This window comes from Dryas octopetala, chromosome 6 (assembly GCF_963921425.1).
Source record: "Dryas octopetala chromosome 6, drDryOcto1.1, whole genome shotgun sequence".
NCBI classification, from domain to species: Eukaryota; Viridiplantae; Streptophyta; class Magnoliopsida; order Rosales; family Rosaceae; genus Dryas; species Dryas octopetala.
The window spans coordinates 1,471,380-1,493,534 of NC_141371.1; the positions used below are offsets into that span (position 1 = coordinate 1,471,380).

At 36.7% G+C, this 22,155-nt stretch overlaps 3 protein-coding genes across 4 annotated transcripts; 2 read left to right on the forward strand and 1 right to left on the reverse strand.

The window, feature by feature from the left end:
- Window positions 1-937: 937 nt before the first annotated feature.
- IAA16 (indoleacetic acid-induced protein 16) lies at window positions 938-3,032 on the reverse strand. The gene is made up of 5 exons (XM_086249305.1): window positions 2,543-3,032; window positions 1,857-2,095; window positions 1,546-1,681; window positions 1,350-1,411; window positions 938-1,236 (listed from the first exon to the last, which is right to left on the reverse strand). Exons 1-5 carry the CDS (start codon window positions 2,854-2,856, stop codon window positions 1,199-1,201), a joined length of 789 nt encoding a protein of 262 aa, XP_086105431.1. The 5' UTR covers window positions 2,857-3,032; the 3' UTR covers window positions 938-1,198.
- A 6,707-nt stretch (window positions 3,033-9,739) lies between these two features.
- On the forward strand, window positions 9,740-11,069 carry LOC147280809 (auxin-responsive protein IAA4-like). The gene is made up of 3 exons (XM_086246162.1): window positions 9,740-10,110; window positions 10,240-10,554; window positions 10,665-11,069. Exons 1-3 carry the CDS (start codon window positions 9,896-9,898, stop codon window positions 10,738-10,740), a joined length of 606 nt encoding a protein of 201 aa, XP_086102288.1. The 5' UTR covers window positions 9,740-9,895; the 3' UTR covers window positions 10,741-11,069.
- Window positions 11,070-12,877: 1,808 nt separating this feature from the next.
- SWP (RNA polymerase II transcription mediator) lies at window positions 12,878-21,545 on the forward strand. Of its 2 annotated transcripts, XR_015122851.1 has the most exons (9): window positions 12,878-13,344; window positions 13,609-14,688; window positions 14,838-14,935; window positions 15,193-15,370; window positions 15,511-16,498; window positions 16,634-17,634; window positions 18,219-19,294; window positions 20,041-21,130; window positions 21,220-21,545. XR_015122851.1 is itself a non-coding variant. In XM_086247042.1 (8 exons), the coding sequence occupies exons 1-8, from the start codon at window positions 13,129-13,131 to the stop codon at window positions 20,837-20,839; spliced, it is 5,436 nt and encodes a 1,811-aa protein (XP_086103168.1). In that variant the 5' UTR covers window positions 12,878-13,128; the 3' UTR covers window positions 20,840-21,545. The 2 variants fall into 2 exon arrangements, 1 of the variants encoding a protein (XP_086103168.1); XM_086247042.1 differs by having other exon boundaries at window positions 20,041-21,545.
- The last annotated feature ends 610 nt before the right edge of the window (window positions 21,546-22,155 follow it).

A 22,155-nucleotide genomic window follows, 5' to 3' on the forward strand; every position in this document is an offset into this window, starting at 1 on the left:
GTACTTTCTCCATATTGGAAAAAATATTAAGTTCGACTTCCTCCTTTCTCAAGAAAGAAAAAAAAAAAGTTCAGGTGAACCTAAGTTTATATTCAACTACAAGCTTTTAATTTATTTATTTATAAAAAAAAATATATTAAACCAGCAACCAACAGACAAAACCAGCATATATGACAATGCATATACGTAATGTATTAATTTTCAGACTTTTTTGGTTCCTAGCTCCTTCCTCCCGGTACAAATGGTGTTATGGGTCGACAGCTTTCGTTTGTTACGCATAGCTGTCCAACTAAAACATGCCAATATATACATATTTATATAAACACATATAATTATTCAATCAAAATTAATAAATGCCCCCAACAATCTGCACATGCCCCTGCTCCACCTTATCACATGCTTCATGGATCTTATTCATATATTGTCTTCTCTTCTCAACGAGTAAATATAAAATATAGAAAAGATAAAATTTCTCGTAAATTATAAAATAAACTTTTCTCGCCAAATATATATATACGATGTATATTGTTATATTATAAATCAGGAGAGTTTGACAATGTATCAAAAACAATCTAGTATATATGGAAATATTTTCGATCAATCATGATTGTGTAATTATATTCGAAGAATATGTAGTCCCTATTATAATGTAATAACGTAATATGTCATATATACAAACTAGAATTAATATTTGTAAATATACATATATAAAAAAATTAAAATAAGAGAATTACATACGTAGTGCAGAGAATCTTACCATATACAAGCCATAGGCCCATAATAATGTACATGCCATTCAAAATTTGGGGAGAAATTAACAAACCACTGTTGACAGTGAGTAATTAAACATTTGACATTATTATTAAGCAAGCCAGCCAGCCATGGACAATAGGTAAAGTAGCACATGAGCAAGGTACTATGAACATCTTTATATCAATGGCCAAAAAAAAGGAACATCTTATATATATATATTATTGCTTCTTCTTGTCCCTAACAAATATCTCCGAATATAATAACATCTTCATTTCAGATAACTTTAAAAACATTTATAAAAAGGACCCCAAAAATAAAAAACATGGTACAGACAGACACATCCAAACTCCGTGCTCCATCGCTGTAGATAGATCGAGCCGGTCTGCTTTCATTTGATTGTGTCCATGATCAGAGAAATCAACCAAGCAATGAAGCAACTTCAACTTCAACTTCTGTTTTTGCACTTCTCCACAGCTCTGGGTGCTGCAAAAATTAAAAATTTATACAATAAGAAAACCTCTATTTTCAATGAAATAAATATATATACAAACTTTGATATATGTTAATGGGTTCCTGTTAATTCTGAAGGTACTAACCAAGCCCAATGGCCTCAGATCCTTTCATTATCCGCAAGCGTTTGCATGAATCAACAAACATCCTGTTAAATCCAAGAAACTAAAATTAGTAATGTTGTAATTCATTGTGATTCAATTCAATCTTTGCAGGTTAATTAATTTAATTTCAAAGTTATAAATAATCAAAAGAATAAATAAGAAATTAAGAAATACTTACTCCCATGGCACATCCCCAACAAGCATCCAATCTCCATCTTTGTCCTCATAAGTAGGCACGTACTCAGAACCATTCAGAAGGTCTATCAATTTGCTCTCGTTCATGAAATCCTTCATTCCTTGTGACCCGCAATTACCTTCATTCAAAAATTTAACAAAATTAATTTAAATAACTATATAAATGTAATTAACTACTAATTAAACAAACAAAAAAAGACCAGTTTTAGGAGTTAATTAAAAAACGTGACTTGAGCAAAGATTATTATTAGGTGGGTTTGAAGCTAAGCTAACTAGCTAAGCATGATTAATTACCAATAGTGAAGGAACTGAACATTTTGGCCAGGGCATTAGAAAGGTCTTGGTAGCTTTTGTACAACTTCAAGTCCACTTTACGTAAATAGGGTGCTCCATCCATGCTCACTTTAACAAACGCTGCACTAGTGGTACTGCTGCTGCCCTTTTGATCAGCTCCCTCATCTGTGCTACTCTTTTGGACGGCCACGATGTTCTTCCGGAACGATCGGACGGGTGGCCAACCCACAACTTGAGCCCTGTATAGTTCAATTATGTATAGTAATTTTGTTAGGTGAGCCAGATGGTTTATAAAAGTTTTTCTTGTCTAATATTTGTTTGGTGGTTGAGAAGAAGAGCAAATAAGAATCCATTTGTTTGATTATTTTCTTTGGTCTTCCCGACAACCAAACAAACCAAGCATTCAAAAAATACCCAAATTTAATTGTTACAAAAAGATTTGGTTATTCATTAATTTCTCGTATACATACATATCTAGTGAGTAGTGAGTCTAGTGACCAAGCATATTATTGAAAAAAGAAAATAATGTATTAATTTCAACCACTTGGGAGTTGGGTCATCAGTTTTTTGCATGTAATTCATGATTTTGTGGCCATTTTAACATTTTTAAATCAACAACTCTCCAAGTCTCTGACCAAAAATGAAATCTAAGAACAGAGAAACATAGGAAACAGATGAAAACTTACTTAGCTTCAGAGGGCTTAGAAGGGTCACTTGTGCGAGGAGTAGGAGCAGTAGCAACAGCAACAGCAGCAACATTCTTTTCCTTGTTCATGGTCCCCACTTGATCTCCTCCATCAGAACCTGACTCAAGATGGAGCTTCAAATCAACGGTCTCTGAAAAACCTCTCTTCCCATTACTAATCTTAGCCCCTTGATCACCATTTAATTTCCCACCAGGCAATCCCAGACGAAGTTCAGTCTCCTCAAAATTTATCAAGCTGTATTTCTGTTGCTGCCCATGATCTTCAGTCACACTACTCATCTTTCCCACCAACATAATTCGATCACCACCAAAATTTCGATGAAATTCTATAAATACCCACCTTTCCCTTTCTCTCTCTCTTTCTCACACGCCCTCTGTTTTTTGTGTTTTGGGTGTAGCTTTCTTTCTCGATCTTAACTCTGAATGCTGGTGAAGAGGGTGCAAGTGGAACACTATAAAACGTGCGACTTTGGAAGAAGGCCCAATTGGGTCCGATGTGGGCACATATATGGATGGTGCTCTGCGTCTCGAGAATCTCTCTGGGGACTGTAGACCGCTTCGATGCCGCCACGTGGAGGGTTCAGTTCGCTGGATCAACCGGGCATTGTCGGGAGACTGATGTCATGAATGACGTCACGCTTTTGAAGAATGATTGTGGTGACTGGTGAGGCAAGTGGACACAAGACAACTTGGCTCTGCTTCCCCTTTTATTTGTTTCCTTCAAGAGTTGGCTTGGCTCCACCTCTACCAATAATTAATCACTAATTCCAAACTAAAAAAAAAAATTATTAAAAAAATTATTTTTAAGAAAACTATTTTTAAGTTTTTTGTTGCCAAACTTTACTAATGTTGATTACAAAATGTTTAGCCCTTTTTTCTTTTTGGGAACAATTAATGGTGGATATACTTTAGTCTTTTTTTTCGGTTATGAAAAGTGCTGCTGTCAATTAGTGTGATCTAATAATGAGACTAATCTCAATTAATAACTCATAGTGTCAGTCACCCAAACCTTTTACAATTATATAAATATGGATGCTCATTCTCAAAAAGACATACAACAATTCGATTCGAGAGCATAAGAACATTTTCTGAGGGGAAAAAAATGTGTGGTCCCCATTGTGTGTAAATATCCTAGAGATATTTGTCCAATGTAAATGCTTGTAAAGTATTTTACTATCTAAAAGTTGTGAATCGAATGAAACGAACTCTCATTTTATTGAATACCCATGATTTTGTGGACTAATGCTCAACAAATCTGACACTGGCATTTAAAATATATTCGAAAATGAACTAGTTTGATTCGGGTGAATTAAAAAGTAGGAGAAAATTTTATGGCCTCAATTATTACTTTTAATTTTAGTTTGAGAGTATTTAAATAAATAAAAAAGGGAGAGACCAAGCATATTCTTTCTTGTATAATCATTGATGTATATTAAATCATTAAACATCATAGAAAATAAATAAAATATGGACACTCTTTGAAGCTTTTACCTATTTAAATCCAATCCCATGGGTATATGACGCTATCATCATCCAAATAAAGTTAAAGTGAGGTAGCCTATATTGTTTTAAAGGAAGAATGAAAGGGAAACTAAAGTGATCCAAATCCACCACCACCACCACAGTTAGACTGTTAATTACAATAAAATGTATATAGAGACACAATTACTCTTTAATATAAGTTGATGTGCTTGGTGATGTTGATAATCTAGCTAGCTAGGTAGCCCATAGCTCTTTTTTTCTAAATTTTATCCATCTACTTTTGAAATCGAACCCTAACCCTATGCTACGCAAACCCTTTTTGTTCTGAGTCCATCAAAGGAACCAACATGAATAAATGAATAGCAGTCCTAATTATTTTGGCTTCTGAATTTGCATACCTTGGAAAAGTGAGGCAACACACACTAGTACACTACTTATAGGACAAGGGCCTTGTCATAAGGCAAATCAATGCACGTACAATGAACATAATAATAGAACCAAAATAATGGACAAAATAATAGAAACAAATAGTGCATAGGGTAGTGGTGTGTGAATCCAACCTCTATGAATAGCTACTTAGTTAGCCTATAGCTCAGTACTGTAGGATGAGTAATTGCTCAATATACATGTTTGCGTGAAAAGTTAACTTTCTGCATATATTAGAGGGACAGCTCCAAGAACCAAGAATTGCATCTCAAAATCTTTTCAATTGGCCACTCTGTGTAAGTGTGTAGTAGCCATCAAAGCCACCTACGTCATTCAAATTTTTTGTTCACAAAAATAGCTAAACAAATAATAACTAAATTTCTGATTTGTTTTGTTAAATTGGTAGAGCATATTATACACGAAGAAGACCAATCATATTGCATTTTTCTTTTAATTTGGACCAACCATATAGCATGTTGAGTATAATTTTCGTTTGGAGCTTATATTAATTATGGTCGTTGATTCTGTTTAGTTTGCATGAAGCGGATGGCACAGATTTAGCAAATATGCGAAGCTCCAGCGAATCGAGGGAGGAGAGCGAGGGAACGCGTAGGGAAAAGTCAACTGTGGACTGAGGGAAACCATGTGCTACGCTCTGCACTTGGAATAGATAGGGGCCCACTAACCACCAGAGCCAGAATGCCAGATGCCAGATGCCAGATGGGACTTCTTTCTTTTTTCTTTTTTTAATTTTTTTTCCTTTGACAGAGACTTCGTCACTATCATGTCAACTAGCTTCATCCACATCCTATAACAAAATATATTAGTAAATTATTATAAAATCTATTTTACAACTCTTAACAATAAATAAATTTATTTAAAAAATTATAATGATAAATAGATCCACTTTGTATAAAGAAATGTCATATTATGTATGTTTCATGTTTTTTGCTATGAGCGTTCGGTGAGTGGTTTTTTTTCTCGCAATTCAAATAGTTACATTTGTACAGTAGTAATTATTGTCATTACCTGATAGTGGTAATTGTTAAATGCTCTGTGGACAATGCCGAGCACTTGGTGATCATTATCGAGAACTCGGTAACTTCTGTGTCACACACTTCTTGTTAAAGTGGATTGAGTGAAATTTCTTATAACAAATTGGCTGAATTATCTGCATTATTTATGAACCAGACTTTAAAAAAAATTAACCAAAAAAATATATATGTATTAGTTTGATGGTTTTTACCACTATCATTATCTTTCTACTTTTCACAAAGCAAAAATAAAATAATGAAAATCAGCTTTTTGGTTTTTGTTTTATGGGTAAGAAAGTGTGAATTTTGGTATGATGTGTGCTTAAAGGGGGGTTGTAAACCAGTAATAATGATGTTTGAGTTTTGCAATAATTGCAACATATTTTAAGCATGATCTTGTTGTTGGATTTCTAATGATTCTAGATAACACATGAAACTACTTCAACTATACTCTATCATATTAGTAGCTAATATATCTATTTGTTAATTTTGACACTTTGAAATATATACAAGATTCATGAAAAACTATTGTGTGACCGTAACACAATGTCAACATGTGGTGTTTTTAATTCAATTAAAATATAACACATGTTATTGGCAAAAAAATAAAAATAAATAACACGTTTCAATAATAAATATTTAAAATTATATCAATATACCACATAATATTACAATCATATACACATATTCATTTATTGTATTTGACAAGTGCATTCTCAAATGAAAAAGTAATTGATATTCTAATTGGTAAGAATTTGTTGTAACTGTATAATAAATCATAATGATGATTGTATTCTTACATTTATGTTTATAATGCCTAGCCATGCTCAGTTTTAAATACTATAATTAACATGATGTATATGTGGGTTTTTGAAAAGTGAAAACCCCATCCGATAGAATGTTCATGAGATTCCTACAAATCTACTTAGTCCACAAAATATACACTTCCTTATGAAAATGAAGGGTACCACCTTATTAATTAGGAACGGATAAAAAGCAAAATATGATTATTGATAGTGATGAGTTTATTCTTTCTTTTTTTTTTTTGTACAAATAGTGATGAGTTTATTCAATACGGGAAATAACAATATTGTTTCAAATTAGTTAGTAAGTTATGTTATTAAATCGTTCAATCTTTTATAAACATATTGATTCTTTTTCGTATATTCTAATTTTCATTATATGATATATGTCTATGTATATATTTAGATATATATATCATAAATTTTCATTGTTGATAAGATTTAGTCCCAAAACATTACAATTAATAAGCAAAAATTAATATTCTACCAATTCAATTAAGCTAAGCAGACACCTTCCCGATAGTGATTATAAATTATAATGATTCTACAATATTACAATTGTTAATTAGTTTTATGTTTTTTGGTATAATTAATTGATTGGATGTTGATAGAGTTTATAGACATGGCCATGTTGGTTTGTGGGCTGATACCATGGATGGCCAACAAGGAACAAACTTCTCCATCCATCTTTATGGACTTTATTCAATAAGGTTAAAAGCTGACAAAACAGTGAAAAACACAGAAAGCAAAAACGACAAGGACCCTGCCATTTACCACCAAACAAAACGTCGGAACGACGTCGTAGGGGTCCATCCATGCCAACAACCAATCCACACTCACAGGCCCTCGTGTGTTGTGGGCCCTTTCCTTTTCGGCCCATGGTCACCATCCCCACACCCCTAGACCCCACACGTGTGCAGTTATTACAAGAATCCATCAGCTGCATCAGCATCTCACAGGAGGACAGACACCACACGTGTGACATCAATTGGCTTGAATGCCTGATAGCTCCATTTAGCGTTTTGTTTCACTCGTGGGTCAGTGACTCACTGAGTCAGTCACTGTTTTCTGAGTTTCGCGTCCTTATCAATCTCTCACCGTACTGTTCCCGTCCGTACCGTCCGGCAAAGTTTATGTGGAGTGGAAGATAAGAACAAACAATCGACGGTACTGTTTTACTGTTTAGTATGCGCGGATTCTGCAGCACCGTTGGTTTCTTATCTTATTGCAATCTGTATAATTCAATTTTTATAAAACGGATAATTAGTGTTAAAAAAAAAAAAACAAATGAGACCAACTAATTAATCAGTATCAAAAGTTTATGCATGAAGTGTTTGAATTGGGAATCAAGAGCACATCACACCTTTCAATTACTTGTTAAGCAATAGAGAAAATCAAAACACAAAGCATATAACGTCTAATAAAAACCAGTTTTTCAAGCAGTCTTTTATAAGCTTGACATCAAATCCCTTATTGAAAAAAAAAAAAAAAAAAGCTTCACATCAAATCCAAAAGGCAAAAATGAAAACATAAAAACCTCAACGTGGCATTGTTGAGGTCACGAGTGGATTGTTCCCCTCCCACCTTGCCAAAAAATTGAATGCGATAGCGAACCCTTCAAGAGATTCAATGAAAAAGTAGTACTAGTAGCAACTTGCAAAGGGTTGAATGATTATATCCATCCCTATCCCTAAAATGCTATATCAATTTTAACAAGTAATGATAATTGTGTAAAATATATAAAGGAAAAATATAGAATTTCTATCACACACAACTTCAACTACTATATTTAACCTAAGGTCCCAATATAGAATGAACTTGTGTTTTATAGCTGAAATTATTATTTGAGACCTACATTCTTTGAAGTTTGAATAATTTAAAGAAGTGAGTTATATCTTAAGCAACAAAATACGAACCAAGTTTAGATGTAAATTCTCATATGGTGAAGCTTATCGTTACTTAACTCATGATGTACATGCTACACATCATTATTCCAAGAAATTAAAACATTAGAAAACGTAGTAACAACGATAAAATGTTGGGAGAGAACTAACAACTAATAAAACACAAGAATAGATAAGGCAAGGATGAAGATGATTGGCTGGAGATGGGGTTGGGAAGGCCCATTTTGGTCGGGGATCCAAAACTGTGGGCCCTCATTAATCGCCCATTATTGGTGGGGTTGGTGAAGTGTGGACCCCACCCAAAGACTAAAAGCCTAAAAGAAGACCTCATTCGACTAGACTAGTGGGCCCTTTGTGTCTGTTTTTTTATTAATAGAAAAATAATATTGAATGTAACACAATTTAGTCTAGTCACAATTATTGGAGGATAGGACTACCGACTACCTTCTCCCAAATGTCTAGGGCCATTTCATAATGTCAAACTTTGATATAAAATGAAAAATATATATATCAATAATAACAATTCATATATTGTGCGAATAAATCAAATAGTAATTTGCAAATCTAAATGTTATTGTTAAAAAAGAATTCCACCATATTTAAGACTATAAAAATAGACATATTACATACCGACTTTTTGTTATAAAATGTTGCTAGAAGAATTGTCTAGCATGATATTAGATGGTGTTAGTTAGTGAATTTATGTTTAAACTATTTATTAAAATAATATGTATATATTAGAGGTTTTTAAAACTTTCATTTAAAAAAGAGAGACAATAATTTTAAAGTGGGTTATTGTTGAAATAGATTTAGGAAATGATTGTTTATAGTGTAACAAAAAAAATAAGACGGTGATTTTGACTTCATTTGTTAAATATTTGAATTTTGATTAGAGAGAGAGATAGAGTTGTGAAAATGGTGAAAGGCAAAATGAGAATAATACGTATTGTGGTGGACTCGAAAGAAACGGAGGGCATTAAGGCAAAGGCAGATGGGGCTGACCATACGGTCCATACCCACATGGATAGCTGCCCTAACTTTAGCCCCAATTAAAGTCATGCCCACTCCATTCCCTACCCATCATCGACAGCCCATGTGGGCCCAACTCACATGGGATGTACCCACCACCCTCCTCTTGATCCGACGGCCCCGCATTTGTTTCCGCGGATTCCATGGGTAGATCCTGGTCCTTCGATTTGGTAATCAAAGTCTTCAATATGGGCGGCTAAGGTTTGTCCCAGCCTTGTCTCGAATTGCAAGGACAACCGCCTCAAATGTGCTGCTCCTGTCACAAACACCTTAGCTGCCCATGTCCAACACCCTACGGTACTCTTCACACACTCTCCTATAGCGTGTGACATCCACTTTCTCATGAAAGAAAAAGAGAGCGTTATGTGTTGTGCACGCGCTAAAGAGAGCGAGTGGAAGTACTGGTTTGTTACTTTTCCTAGACAATTGCCTTTGCCTTTTTCTTTTTGACTTCATCTATAAAATACCTTAGAATCCAGTTTGGCCTATCACACATTTTCTACATCTCCCAATTAAAGCCTTCATCAAAGGAATAGAGAAGTAGAGTTGATAATCTGATTGGAATTAGCATTTGGTTATTGCTCTAGCTGATCATCAATTCAAAGCTTGTGAAAAAGGTCAATCTGAGATCATCAAAGTTTAGTAAAAGGTAGCCATGGAATTTGAGCAGAATCTGAACCTTGAGGCCACAGAGCTTAGATTAGGCCTCCCAGGCACTAAGGACTTTGAGACATCTTCTAGCACCACTGTCACTACTGTAATAAGCAGGAGCAACAAAAGAGCACTCCTAGCTGACATGAATGTTATTGGGGACTCTGAATCCAAAAGATCATGTGACCAACAAATTGCTCATCAACCTCCACCACCCAAGTAAGCAATTAATCCAAGCCACCATAATTCTGATGACCCATTTTGTTCTTCCAGCTAATTAGCCTATTGATTTATGTGGCTGAAATTCTGAATACTAATATGGTATGTGTATGTGTTTTGGTATTGCAGGGCACAAGTTGTGGGGTGGCCACCAGTGAGATCATACAGGAAAAACTGCTTCCAAGCAAAGAAAACAGAGGAATTAAGTGGTGGGCTTTATGTGAAAATAAGCAAGGATGGGGCTCCTTACCTTAGAAAGATTGATTTGAAGGTTTATAGAGGATACCCAGAACTGCTTAAGGCCTTGGAAGACATGTTCAAGTTCAAAGTTGGTGACTACTGTGAGAAGGAATTGGGGTTCATGAATAACAACAGATCAGAATTTGTGCCCACTTATGAAGACAAAGATGGGGATTGGATGCTGCTTGGGGATGTTCCATGGGAGTAAGTACTACTTAATTCTCTGCTATTAAATTAATTTATTAATTAGTTAATTAATTCCTTTAATTAAAAGTAGTACAAATTGCTGATCATATGTTTTGTGTCAATTTCAGGATGTTCATTATTTCTTGCAAGAGATTGAGAATTATGAAGGGTTCTGAAGCTAAAGGCTTAGGTTGTGCTGTGTGAGACCAACATATCAATGAAGAATTCAACAAATACAAAGCTAGTGACCCATATAGCTATATAGCACTTTCAGCTTGGGCTCTCCATGAAGAAACTCAGAGATATCGATTTTGGTCTTCCATTGCTGGAGTTGTAACAGAAAGAAGCAATTGTCAAAAAAAGAAGAAAAATAATTTCATGTATAGTTTGTGATCAGTTCTCTTCAATAGGAAGAAGTATTGTAAAAAGAAAAAAAAAGGATAAAGGAAAAGGAAAAAAGAAGAAGAAAGTCACACAATTTTTTCTTTTGCATCAATGAGGAATTAAATTATATTGCATCAAGTTTTGAGTGATGATATTGGATGTAAGATTGTTGATGTTCACCTACCAATCAAATTGGGTTTGAGATTAGGTGTTTCTATTTGCAACTTAATTTTTCTCTGGCTTGAGTGATATCCTTGCCATTAAAACCCAAACATACGTACTAAGCTTGCTATATCGTCCATATCAAGGAAATAAACTGGATAGGGCATTTTATTGTCATAGCTGACAGCAATAAGAGAACACCATAATCAAGGGAAATCACTGTTTTGGAAAGCTTCAACTAAACAAATATGGCATGAAAATAAAAAACACAAATATAGCAGGTTGGGTAACAATATTGGTTTTGGTTAGTTTAGTTCGTAATTACAGTATAATATTGTTCCAAAGTTGCTGCTTAGAGTTATGTTTTTCAGTCCAATGATAGAAGTGCACCTTCACTAGGAAATTTATGGGGTGGGAGAGAACTACATTAGTAAAACTAGTTGCCATAAAATGGAGATTTTCTCATTTGGTGTTCATATATCTTGTTTTTTAAAAGAGAAACGCTATTCACATTCTTGTTTCTAAAAGAGAAACGCTATTTACGCTTCTATAAATTTCTGCCTTGCTTTCGCTCTCGCTCTTGCTCTCATTTCTGTATAGAGTGTATTTATACTTTCAAGTATGGAAATGTGAAAGCTCAAACAAAAGGGCGAATAAGATTCGCTTATAAATCTTTCTTATGGCTATCATCAATGGAAAACACATATAGTGTTTCCCTTCAATCTATTTCGAGTTGAAGACGCTACTACAAAAGAAAAACTTAAAAGGATGGCTAAATTAGTTAATGAGAAGGCTTTGGCTGTTGGGCTTGAATGTTTGTTTTTGTGTGGAAAAAAATACTACATTTTCCAGATAAGCGAGACTGTGAGAGCAATTCACACCCTTAAACGTAAGTTCATGTAGTTTGAAGGTCAAAAGTCAAAACTACATACCAACAACAGTACATGAGTTGAACAAATACAAGTTTTTGGACAACCCTCGCTTGTTCTGAACAGTTATTCTACCGCTAAAATATACTTCTTCTAAATATTCTTACACAATTTGATAAAAACACATCATGCCCTTTTTTAAAGAAATATTAGACTTATTGCAAAACAACTCTTTCACCGTTTTTATTTTAAAATTAATGACATATTATTTGGAAAAAAAGTGCATCAAAATGTTTTATTTACTGAGTTTTTTTTTTTGGGATTTTATTTGCGAGCTTTTAATCTCTCATTTGTAGAAAGATGTACTGAATTCAAATCATAATATAAAAGAAATTGAAACATGAAAGTAAACAAAATGGTTAAATATAAAAATGGTCCATAAACTTTACAGTGAATCTCAATTTGGTCCACTATCTATAAAAAATGTCAATTTGGTCCATGAACTTTGTAAGTTGTACCAAAGCAGTACAAACGTTAACTTTTATCGAAAAATTTAACGAAACTGGTCATGTGCATAGCAAGTGACCGCATTTTCAGAGGCATTTTCGTCCGTTCATCACATTTTCATGTGACCAATTCCGTTAATTTTCGGATAAAGTTAGCGTTTGTACTGTTTTGGTACAACTTGAAAAGTTTGTGGATCAAATTGACACTTTTTATAGTTAGTGGATCAAATTAAAGCTCATTATAAAGTATGTACTAATTTTGTATTTAATCCTAAACAAAAAAAGAAAACTTCATTACTCACCTTCTTCATTGCCACGTAGCAACTATGGTTATTAATAATACTTGCACACCAATCAGTGCAAGACTGCAAGCAATCGGCAATGTCTTTAACCAATGACCATCTTTGATCTCTTTCTCTCTCTCTCTCTCTCTCTCTCTCAAAAATCGAAGTCCCAAAGTTAAAAACTCCGAAACCCGAATTCAGAACTTAAAAGCCACACACGAACACAAACAGACATACAGATTCTGTATGGAGAGAGAGCTGAAAGAACGACAGAGCTTCCTTCTCTCTCTCTCTGAAACCCTAATCTCAATGTATGTTTGACCTTTTCTAGTATCTAGAGGGATCTTTAACCCTAATCCGATTTCTTAATTCGAAAGCAAAAGAAGAATGGCGTCGGAGCTAGGGCAACAGACGGTGGAGTTTTCAGCTTTGGTCAGCCGTGCCGCCGAGGAATCTTTCGTCTCGCTCAAAGAGCTCGTGGAGAAATCTAAGGCGAACCCGGACCAGTCCGACACCGATAAAAAGATAGGGCTGCTCAAGTACTTGGTCAAGACCCAGCAACGTATGCTCCGCCTCAATGTCCTCGCCAAGTGGTGCCAACAGGTCTCACCCTTTCACTCACTCACCCATCTATTCTGGGTTTTCTTTTGGTGCTCAATTGATAATTACACATTCTGGGTCTTCTTTTATGAATTTGCGTTCAATTATGTGAATTCAGGGTTTTTTTTTTGGTTGGAGCATATGAATTTGGTTTCTTTCTTTTAAGTGAATTTATGCTTCAAAGGGTTCTTGGTTCGAAGACTGTAAATTTTGGAATATTTAAATTTTCAGCTATATTGTTTGTTATACATGCTTTTCCATTTGCAGGTCCCGTTGATACAGTACTGCCAGCAACTTGCTTCCACTTTATCAAGTCATGATACGTGTTTCACTCAAGCTGCAGATTCGTTGTTTTTCATGCATGATGGGCTACAGCAAGCTTGTGCTCCTGTTTATGATGTTCCGTCTGCAATTGAAATCCTCCTAACAGGGTCATATCAACGTTTACCGAAATGTGTAGAAGATGTGGGTGTTCAGAGTTCGCTAAGTGAGGATCAGCAAAAGCCAGCTTTGAAGAAGCTGGACACGCTTGTGCGGTCTAAATTACTAGACATGCCAATCCCAAAAGAAATTTCTGTGGTTAAAGTTTCTGATGGTACAGCAATGCTTCGTGTAGATGGAGAATTCAAGGTTTTAGTGACTCTAGGCTACCGTGGACACCTAACAATGTGGAGGATATTGCATTTGGAGCTGCTTGTTGGTGAGAGATGTGGACTTATAAAGCTAGAACAGTCGAGGCGACATGTGCTCGGGGATGATTTGGAACACAGAATGGCTGCTTCAGAAAATCCGTTCATGACATTATACTCAGTTCTGCATGAGCTTTGTGTTGCACTCATCATGGACACTGTCATAAGGCAGGTACAAGCTCTTCGACAAGGGAGATGGAAAGATGCAATTCGATTTGAGCTCATATCTGATGGCAGCACTGGTCATGGAGCGAGTTCTAGTTCTGCTCAATCAAATCAAGATGGAGAAACTGATTCATCTGGTCTACGAACACCAGGGCTAAAAATTGTATACTGGTTGGATTTTGATAAAAACAATGGTATTTCTGATTCGGGATCATGCCCGTCTATAAAAATTGAACCAGGCCCAGATCTTCAGATAAAGTGTCTTCATAGCACATTTGTCATAGATCCTTCGACTGGAAAGGAGGCAGAATTATCTCTTGACCAAAATTGTATTGATGTTGAGAAGTTGCTTCTGAGAGCCATATGCTGTAATAGATATACTCGTCTCCTCGAAATTCAGAAAGAGCTGGGGAAAAATGTTCAAATCTATCGAGGTGCAGGGGATGTTGCTCTTCAGTCTCATGTGGAAGAAGTGGATGTTGACGATAAAAAGGTTGTTTCACTTTTGCTTGTTATGTGTTTCATGGTTCTTTCATCTGGTTATTCTATTCTTCAATGTATTCTCAGGATACTGTTTTTTCATGCATGTCTTTTGCAGTTCATTTTCTTCATATTTTGATTTCCCGAATTTTTGATGTACAGAAAGATTGCAAGTCCAATGTCAGAGAATATGAAGGGCAGGAAGTATTACGTGTACGTGCCTATGGCTCGTCATTTTTTACCCTGGGAATAAATATAAGGTATCCTTTTTTGCTTATATTGTTATCAGTATACTAGTACAGGATACTATGAATTATGACTTGCCCCAAGGTAAGCCAAGAAAACTGTTCTTACAGCTAATATTGCTTCTGGTTAGACATTGGAACAAGTTCTTGATATACTTTCTAATAGTTTTTCTGATTTTAAGAAAGAATCTTAGGACATACTTGGTGGTGCTCTAGGATATAACTTTGATGTTCTTCTTTTGAATCTCTTACATAGCATCTTTTACTTACAGGAATGGCCGCTTTCGTCTTCAGTCCTCCCGGAATATTCTTTCTTCTTTAGCATTTTTGTCTGAATGTGAAGATGCTTTAAATCAGGGAAGCATGACTGCAGCCGAAGTCTTCATTAGCTTGAGAAGCAAAAGTATTTTGCACCTATTTGCATCTATTGGCAGGTTTTTAGGCCTTGAGGTAAACATTTCCTTTCTTCTCGTTTGACATTTTTTTGAGAAGAAAATTCACTGGGTGCTGCGTTTAGATTGTTGAGGATTAAATATATGTATGGATTCACCTAATGTTCTCAAGATAAGACATGAATTGTATTCTTGCAGGTATATGAACAGGGCTTTCCTGCAGTTAAAGTACCAAAGACCATTTTGAATGGTTCAACTGTGTTGCTAATGGGCTTTCCAGATTGTGGGAGTTCATATTTTCTGCTGTTTCAACTTGATAAGGATTTTAAACCCTTGTTTAAATTGCTTGAGACTCAGCCGGATCCATCTGGAAAAGCTGAATCATTTAATGACCTAAATCATGTGATGCGGATCAAGAAAATTGATGTTAGCCAGATGCAGATGCATGAAGATGATATGAATCTAAGCTTGCTTGACTGGGGAAAATTACATTCCTTGTTGCCCAGTGTTGGGGGTTCTAATCAGTCTGAAAATGGTCTTCTTTCGGGTATCAGCCTTCAGGGTTCTATGCCAATTTCTGGGTGTCCACCATCGAGCTTTTCTTCTGTTGTTGATGAAGTGTTTGAACTGGAGAAAGGGTCATCTGTACCTCCTTTCCCTGTTCAGAATGCTTCCCATTTTGTTCCGATGAGTCTTCATACCCTAAAAGCTGGTAGTCCCTCTCCTAAATGGGAGGGAGGTATGCAGATATCACAGTTAAATAATGTTGTGAATGTTTCGAGCATGGCCACTCATTATAATGGATCTATATATTCATCAAACAATTTGAAGGGCCCTGTACAGTCCGCTTCTCTTGGTTCTGTATCTTCTGGCCCAGGAAGGAGTGCCTCTGTGAGGAAACTACCAGTTTCAAAGTCTGATCAGGACTTGACTTCTCTTAGGTCTCCACAGTCAGTTGAGTATGGTTCGGGTACTTCAATGGATGAAGATCAGCTGAGATTTCTGAATGATACTTCAAAGGGTGCAGTATATGGGATTAGATCCCCCCGACTATTATCTCCACCCCAGTCCACTGGCCCCCGAATCTCAGGGCCAGGTGTGAGACCCAATGGATGTTCACCTACTGGTCCTCTAACTGGATCTTTCAGAGCTGCTGGATCGAACTCATGTGCATCAACTCCCATATGTAAGATACTTTCTCTGTCTATATTAAGTGGGGGTATATGCATTTTAATTTAGTACTAATCGTACCTTTTACCTAGCCTTATAATACTAGAAAAAGACCTTTTTTTAATAATTATTTTTAATTTTTTTTTTTCAGCCCAGGCACCAGACTCTGGGGTATGTCATAGCCCTAATCATGATAGAAAACCTCAAAAGCGTACACTTTCAGATATGTTGAATTTGATCCCATCACTTCAAGGGGTGGAAGCCAGTTCAGGATTTAGTAAGAGGAGGAAAATTTCTGCAGTGGCTCGTCATCACCAGTCTTCATCACAGGTGCTTATGTCAAGGGATATAATTTCAAAAACTGCTATGTACAGTTATGGGGATCTTATATCTGAAGCTAATAAGGGAAATGCACCTTCTAGCATTTACATTTCAGCTCTTCTTCATGTGGTCAGGCACTGTTCACTATGTATTAAGCATGCTAGACTAACTAGTCAGATGGGGGCTCTGGACATCCCTTATGTTGAAGAAGTGGGTTTAAGAAGTACATCTTCAAACATATGGTTCCGACTTCCATTTGCCAGAGGTGATTCATGGCAACACTTATGCTTGCGACTTGGCAAACCTGGAAGCATATATTGGGATGTCAAAATAAATGACCAGCACTTCAGGGATTTGTGGGAGCTTCAGAAAGGAAGCAATAGTACACCTTGGGGTTCTGGTGTTCGCATTGCCAATACATCTGACATAGACTCTCATATTCGCTATGATCCAGAAGGTGTTGTTCTAAGTTATCAGTCTGTGGAGGCTGATAGTATAAAGAAGTTAGTGGCAGACATCCAAAGGCTTTCTAATGCAAGAATGTTTGCCCTGGGGATGCGGAAACTGCTTGGAGTAAGAGCAGATGAGAAGCCAGAAGAAAGTAATACAAATTCCGATTTTAAGGCACCTGGAGTCAAGAGTTCTTTTGAGGCAGCTGATAGATTATCTGAACATATGAAAAGGGGATTCAGGATTGAGGCAGTTGGACTGATGAGTCTGTGGTTCAGTTTTGGATCAGGTGTCCTAGCTCGCTTCGTTGTTGAGTGGGAATCCGGTAAAGAGGGTTGTACAATGCATGTATCTCCCGACCAGCTTTGGCCTCATACCAAGGTACATTCACAATCTCTTAATTGTTTTCTGTTTTTATCACTTGTAGCAATTTTATGGATTTGAAGTTTAATTTATGTGAAATTGATTAGCCCTACTCCTACAGATGTCCTTTGACATTTGTTTTCTTCAGTGGTTATGCCTCGCCTTGCCATCGTTACTGAAATTGATATAAGCTGTTTTTCTTAAAATTTTGTACAGTACAAAATTTCAAAATATAAATTTCAACTTTTAGCCAGTGGTGCCATGCCAAAGTTTGGATTATGTTTTTTCTTTTGGTGAAAGAGGGGGCCAAATTGGATTGTGTTTTTGCTGACTTCCTTACAAAGCTTTTCATAACAGCAGAAAACATTTATAGATTACAGACAGAGGGCAAATTTATATCAAAGTTATTTTTACCAAGGATTATGTATAATTTTAGTACCACATTCATTTCGAATTAATTTTTTTTTACAGATGCATTGAAACAATCTATATTTATTGCCTTTGGCTTGTGTATTACATATATACCTTCATATTTTTACCCCAATTTGTTTCCTATTATAAATATTTGCATTCATGAAGGTAGCTTTTTCTGTTCTTTACAGTTTCTGGAAGATTTCATAAATGGAGCTGAAGTTGCATCACTTTTGGACTGCATTCGCCTCACTGCAGGTCCCTTACATGCGCTTGCGGCTGCAACTCGACCTGCACGAGCCAGTCCTATTCCAGGGGTCCCTGGGGTAGCCGTTCTCTCTTCTGTCCCAAAACAGGCAGGGTACGTACCATCCCAGGGCCATATGCCAACCAGTTCAACCTCAAATGTCAGTCAGTCTCCTTCTGGCCCTGCGGGGAACCCTGTTTCATCTATTGCTACAGGCCTTCTTACAAATCATAGCCTTCATGGGGCTGCAGTGTTAGCTGCTGCTGGCCGAGGTGGGCCTGGCATTGTACCCAGCTCACTGTTGCCCATTGATGTTTCTGTTGTGCTACGTGGCCCCTACTGGATCCGAATCATATATCGGAAGCACTTTGCAGTTGACATGCGCTGTTTTGCAGGAGATCAGGTTTGGTTGCAACCAGCAACGCCACCCAAGGGGGGCCCTTCAATTGGAGGGTCATTACCTTGCCCTCAGTTTCGTCCATTTATTATGGAGCATGTGGCCCAAGAATTGAATGGTTTAGATACTAATTTCACTGGTGGTCAACAGACAGGACTAGCAAACTCAAACAATCCAAACCCCAGTTCAGGTTCCCAATTGTCTGTTGTTAATGGAAATAGGGTTAATCTTCCTAGTTCTGCTGCAATGTCTAGGACAGGCAACCAAGTAGTTGGTTTAAACCGTGCTGGAAATGCTCCTCCAGTGTCCTCAAATTTGGCTGTTGTGAGCTCAGGGGTTCCGTTACGTAGATCCCCAGGTCCAGGTGTCCCTGCTCATGTGAGAGGGGAACTGAATACAGCCATTATTGGTATTGGAGATGATGGGGGCTATGGAGGTGGTTGGGTTCCTCTTGTTGCTCTTAAAAAGGTGCTCAGAGGTATTCTCAAGTACCTTGGAGTGCTCTGGCTATTTGCGCAGCTACCGGATCTTCTGAAAGAGATTCTGGGGTCAATTTTGAAGGACAATGAAGGTGCACTTCTAAATTTGGACCAGGAGCAGCCTGCCTTGCGTTTCTTTGTGGGGTAATTATTCATATCTCAGAAACTCTTATTTTCTAATTCTTATTCTTAGTCATAGGATGGCGTGTGGTGATGGTTGGTATGCCATGCAGATCATTTGAGCTTTTTTTTGTTGTGCTTGATGACTTATGTTCATGTTATCTTAGGAAAAAGAAAAATGAATATAAGGTGCCAAAAAAAGGAAGTGCTTTTCTAAGGAAGCATCCAGAAAACAGATAGGCTATAGACACTGCCGATATTAGTGGTACATAACCAGCAACAAGATGGAAACACAAATTTGTGATAACTTTTTATAAATATTAAGAACTTCCCGATTTTATGTCCAATATCTATATAATAAATTTCTAATCTGACCAAAAAAAAGTTCTGATTTTTTTTAGTGCCAGAACTTTTAAGTCTTACATATTGGCCTTCTGTTTTTCTCACAATATGGCAAAAAGTGTTGTATCTTTGAACTTTCAGAAATATGGATGCTTTACTCATTTACAAGGTATGACTGTATGTGGCTCTTGCACTGTTATCCACATTGAGTATACATGTTCAAATTCCACAGATTGTATAGAAGTAATAGAACCTTCTAACGCTTATATTCTTTTCAGTTAATTATGTTATATTGTCTGATAATGGTCACCTCTAACCTTAATGGTCCTCTGAGACAGTTTATCTATAGAGATTTTCACTAAATACCTCCAAGCGTAATTATGGCATGCTCACAGAGTTCTTTAATCTGATTGTTTGTGTTTCTGCAGTGGCTATGTATTTGCAGTAAGTGTTCACAGAGTTCAACTTCTTCTTCAAGTACTGAGTGTGAAACGATTCCATCAGCAGCAGCAACAACCGCAAAACTCAACCACTGCTCAAGAGGAATTAACTCAATCTGAAATAGGAGAAATATGTGACTACTTCAGTCGACGTGTTGCGTCAGAGCCTTATGATGCTTCTCGTGTTGCATCATTCATTACTCTTCTCACCTTACCCATATCAGTTCTAAGAGAATTCTTGAAATTAATAGCATGGAAAAAAGGACTAGCCCAGGCACAAGGTGGAGATGTAGCTCCCGCTCAAAAACCCCGTATTGAATTATGCCTTGAAAATCACGCTGGGTTAAATATGGATGAGAACTCAGCGAATTCATCTGTTGCTAAAAGTAATATCCATTATGATCGGTCCCATAACTTGGTTGATTTTGCACTGACTCTTGTTCTCGATCCTGCTCACATACCTCACATCAATGCTGCTGGTGGTGCTGCATGGTTGCCTTACTGCGTCTCAGTGAGGTTGAGATATTCATTTGGTGAAAATCCTAATGTGTCCTTTCTTGGAATGGAAGGAAGCCATGGAGGTCGAGCTTGCTGGTTGCGCATTGATGATTGGGAGAAATGTAAGCATAAGGTTGCTAGAACTGTGGAAGTTAATGGTGGTTCAGGAGTGGACAATAGTCAAGGAAGGTTGAGAATAGTTGCTGACTGTGTGCAAAGAATGCTACATATGTGGCTTCAAGGGTTGAGAGATGGTGGTGGGGTTAGTGCAAGCTCCGGGGCAACATGATTGGTTGGGTCACTCAGAGATACTCTTGAATAATTTCATCTGAGGTTAAATCTCAACGAGTTTGCACGGGATTGATCATGGCTTGTTTTCCATTTTTGGGTTCTCTCACTTTTTTGCAGGAGAAACTTGTAGTGATAGGGTGGAGAGCAAATCTGGCAAAGTTAATATATTGAGATAATGTTTGAATGGCGCTTGAATAGTTGACAGGGAGAGAGCGGCCTATTAGAATGATGCACTTGCTGACTTAGTGGGGTGAGCGATGGTGTGAGGGGGTTGGATCTTCTGATAGAGGTAGGATGTACGATATTTTGGATGTTTTCTGATTATTAGGAAGATCATTTTGTTTTTAAAGACAAGGTTATTGGGTTGTTGCTGTACAGATCACGCATAATTGAGCAGTCTCTGTAAAGATTTTGTTCCGCTGGAGTAGGTCAGTTCCCAATGGACACTCGCAAACTTTTTAATTTTTCACAAGCTCTTCTCAAGGAGCTGTCCAAAGATATGAGAACTCTAATTTCTAAACTGCTGTATTCTTTTAGAAACTTTTGCAGTTACTGTAGAAAACTGAATTCAATGTCTCATCATTATATGTTGTCTTCGTTTAGCCTTGGTGACTTATTGTTGCAATTTGACTACTATGACTGCATTTGTAACTTGTTATTGTAAGTAGCTTTGATTATTAGTAGTCGCCAAATTTGTTTGCAAATTACATAGAGCGTTTCATTTATTCATATTTTTTTAAAATAAATTTGGTGAAAATTGGGTTATTCCAAACATTATTGTTTAAGATTTGTGTGGGGGGTTAGCATTGCTTTGTTTGAGAGGATGAAGAATCTTCATTTTTGGTCCTTATTTAACTCAGAGCCTTGAACGTACTTGGTCAATAAGAGTTTCTAGCCAAAAATAAGTAACGCTCTGATCAAGTAGTAACCAAAAGACTGATTCATTGGACAGTTTTGGTATGTACGCCTGTGCCATCGCTACATCAACATCAAAATGAATTAAGGCTCTAAGTTCGAATAAAAATAAACATGATTGATGGGTCCACCAACATTGGCAAAAATGTAAGTGATTGGAAATCAACAACCAACATCAAAAGGTTAGTCAAAAAGTAGCTGCAAAATATCAGAAACATGGTTTGTATTTTGTACTTGCTAGCGTGCTCGGAAGAGAGAGATCAAAGAGAGAAAAAGATGTGCATATGTGGAGCTAGATAGACCATGTGATCGATCACCAGTACTGCCAGCCATTGTTTGTAATTTGAATACTTGGGAGTGCAGTGGCAGTGCAGTAGATGGCTTTTACATTTAATCATT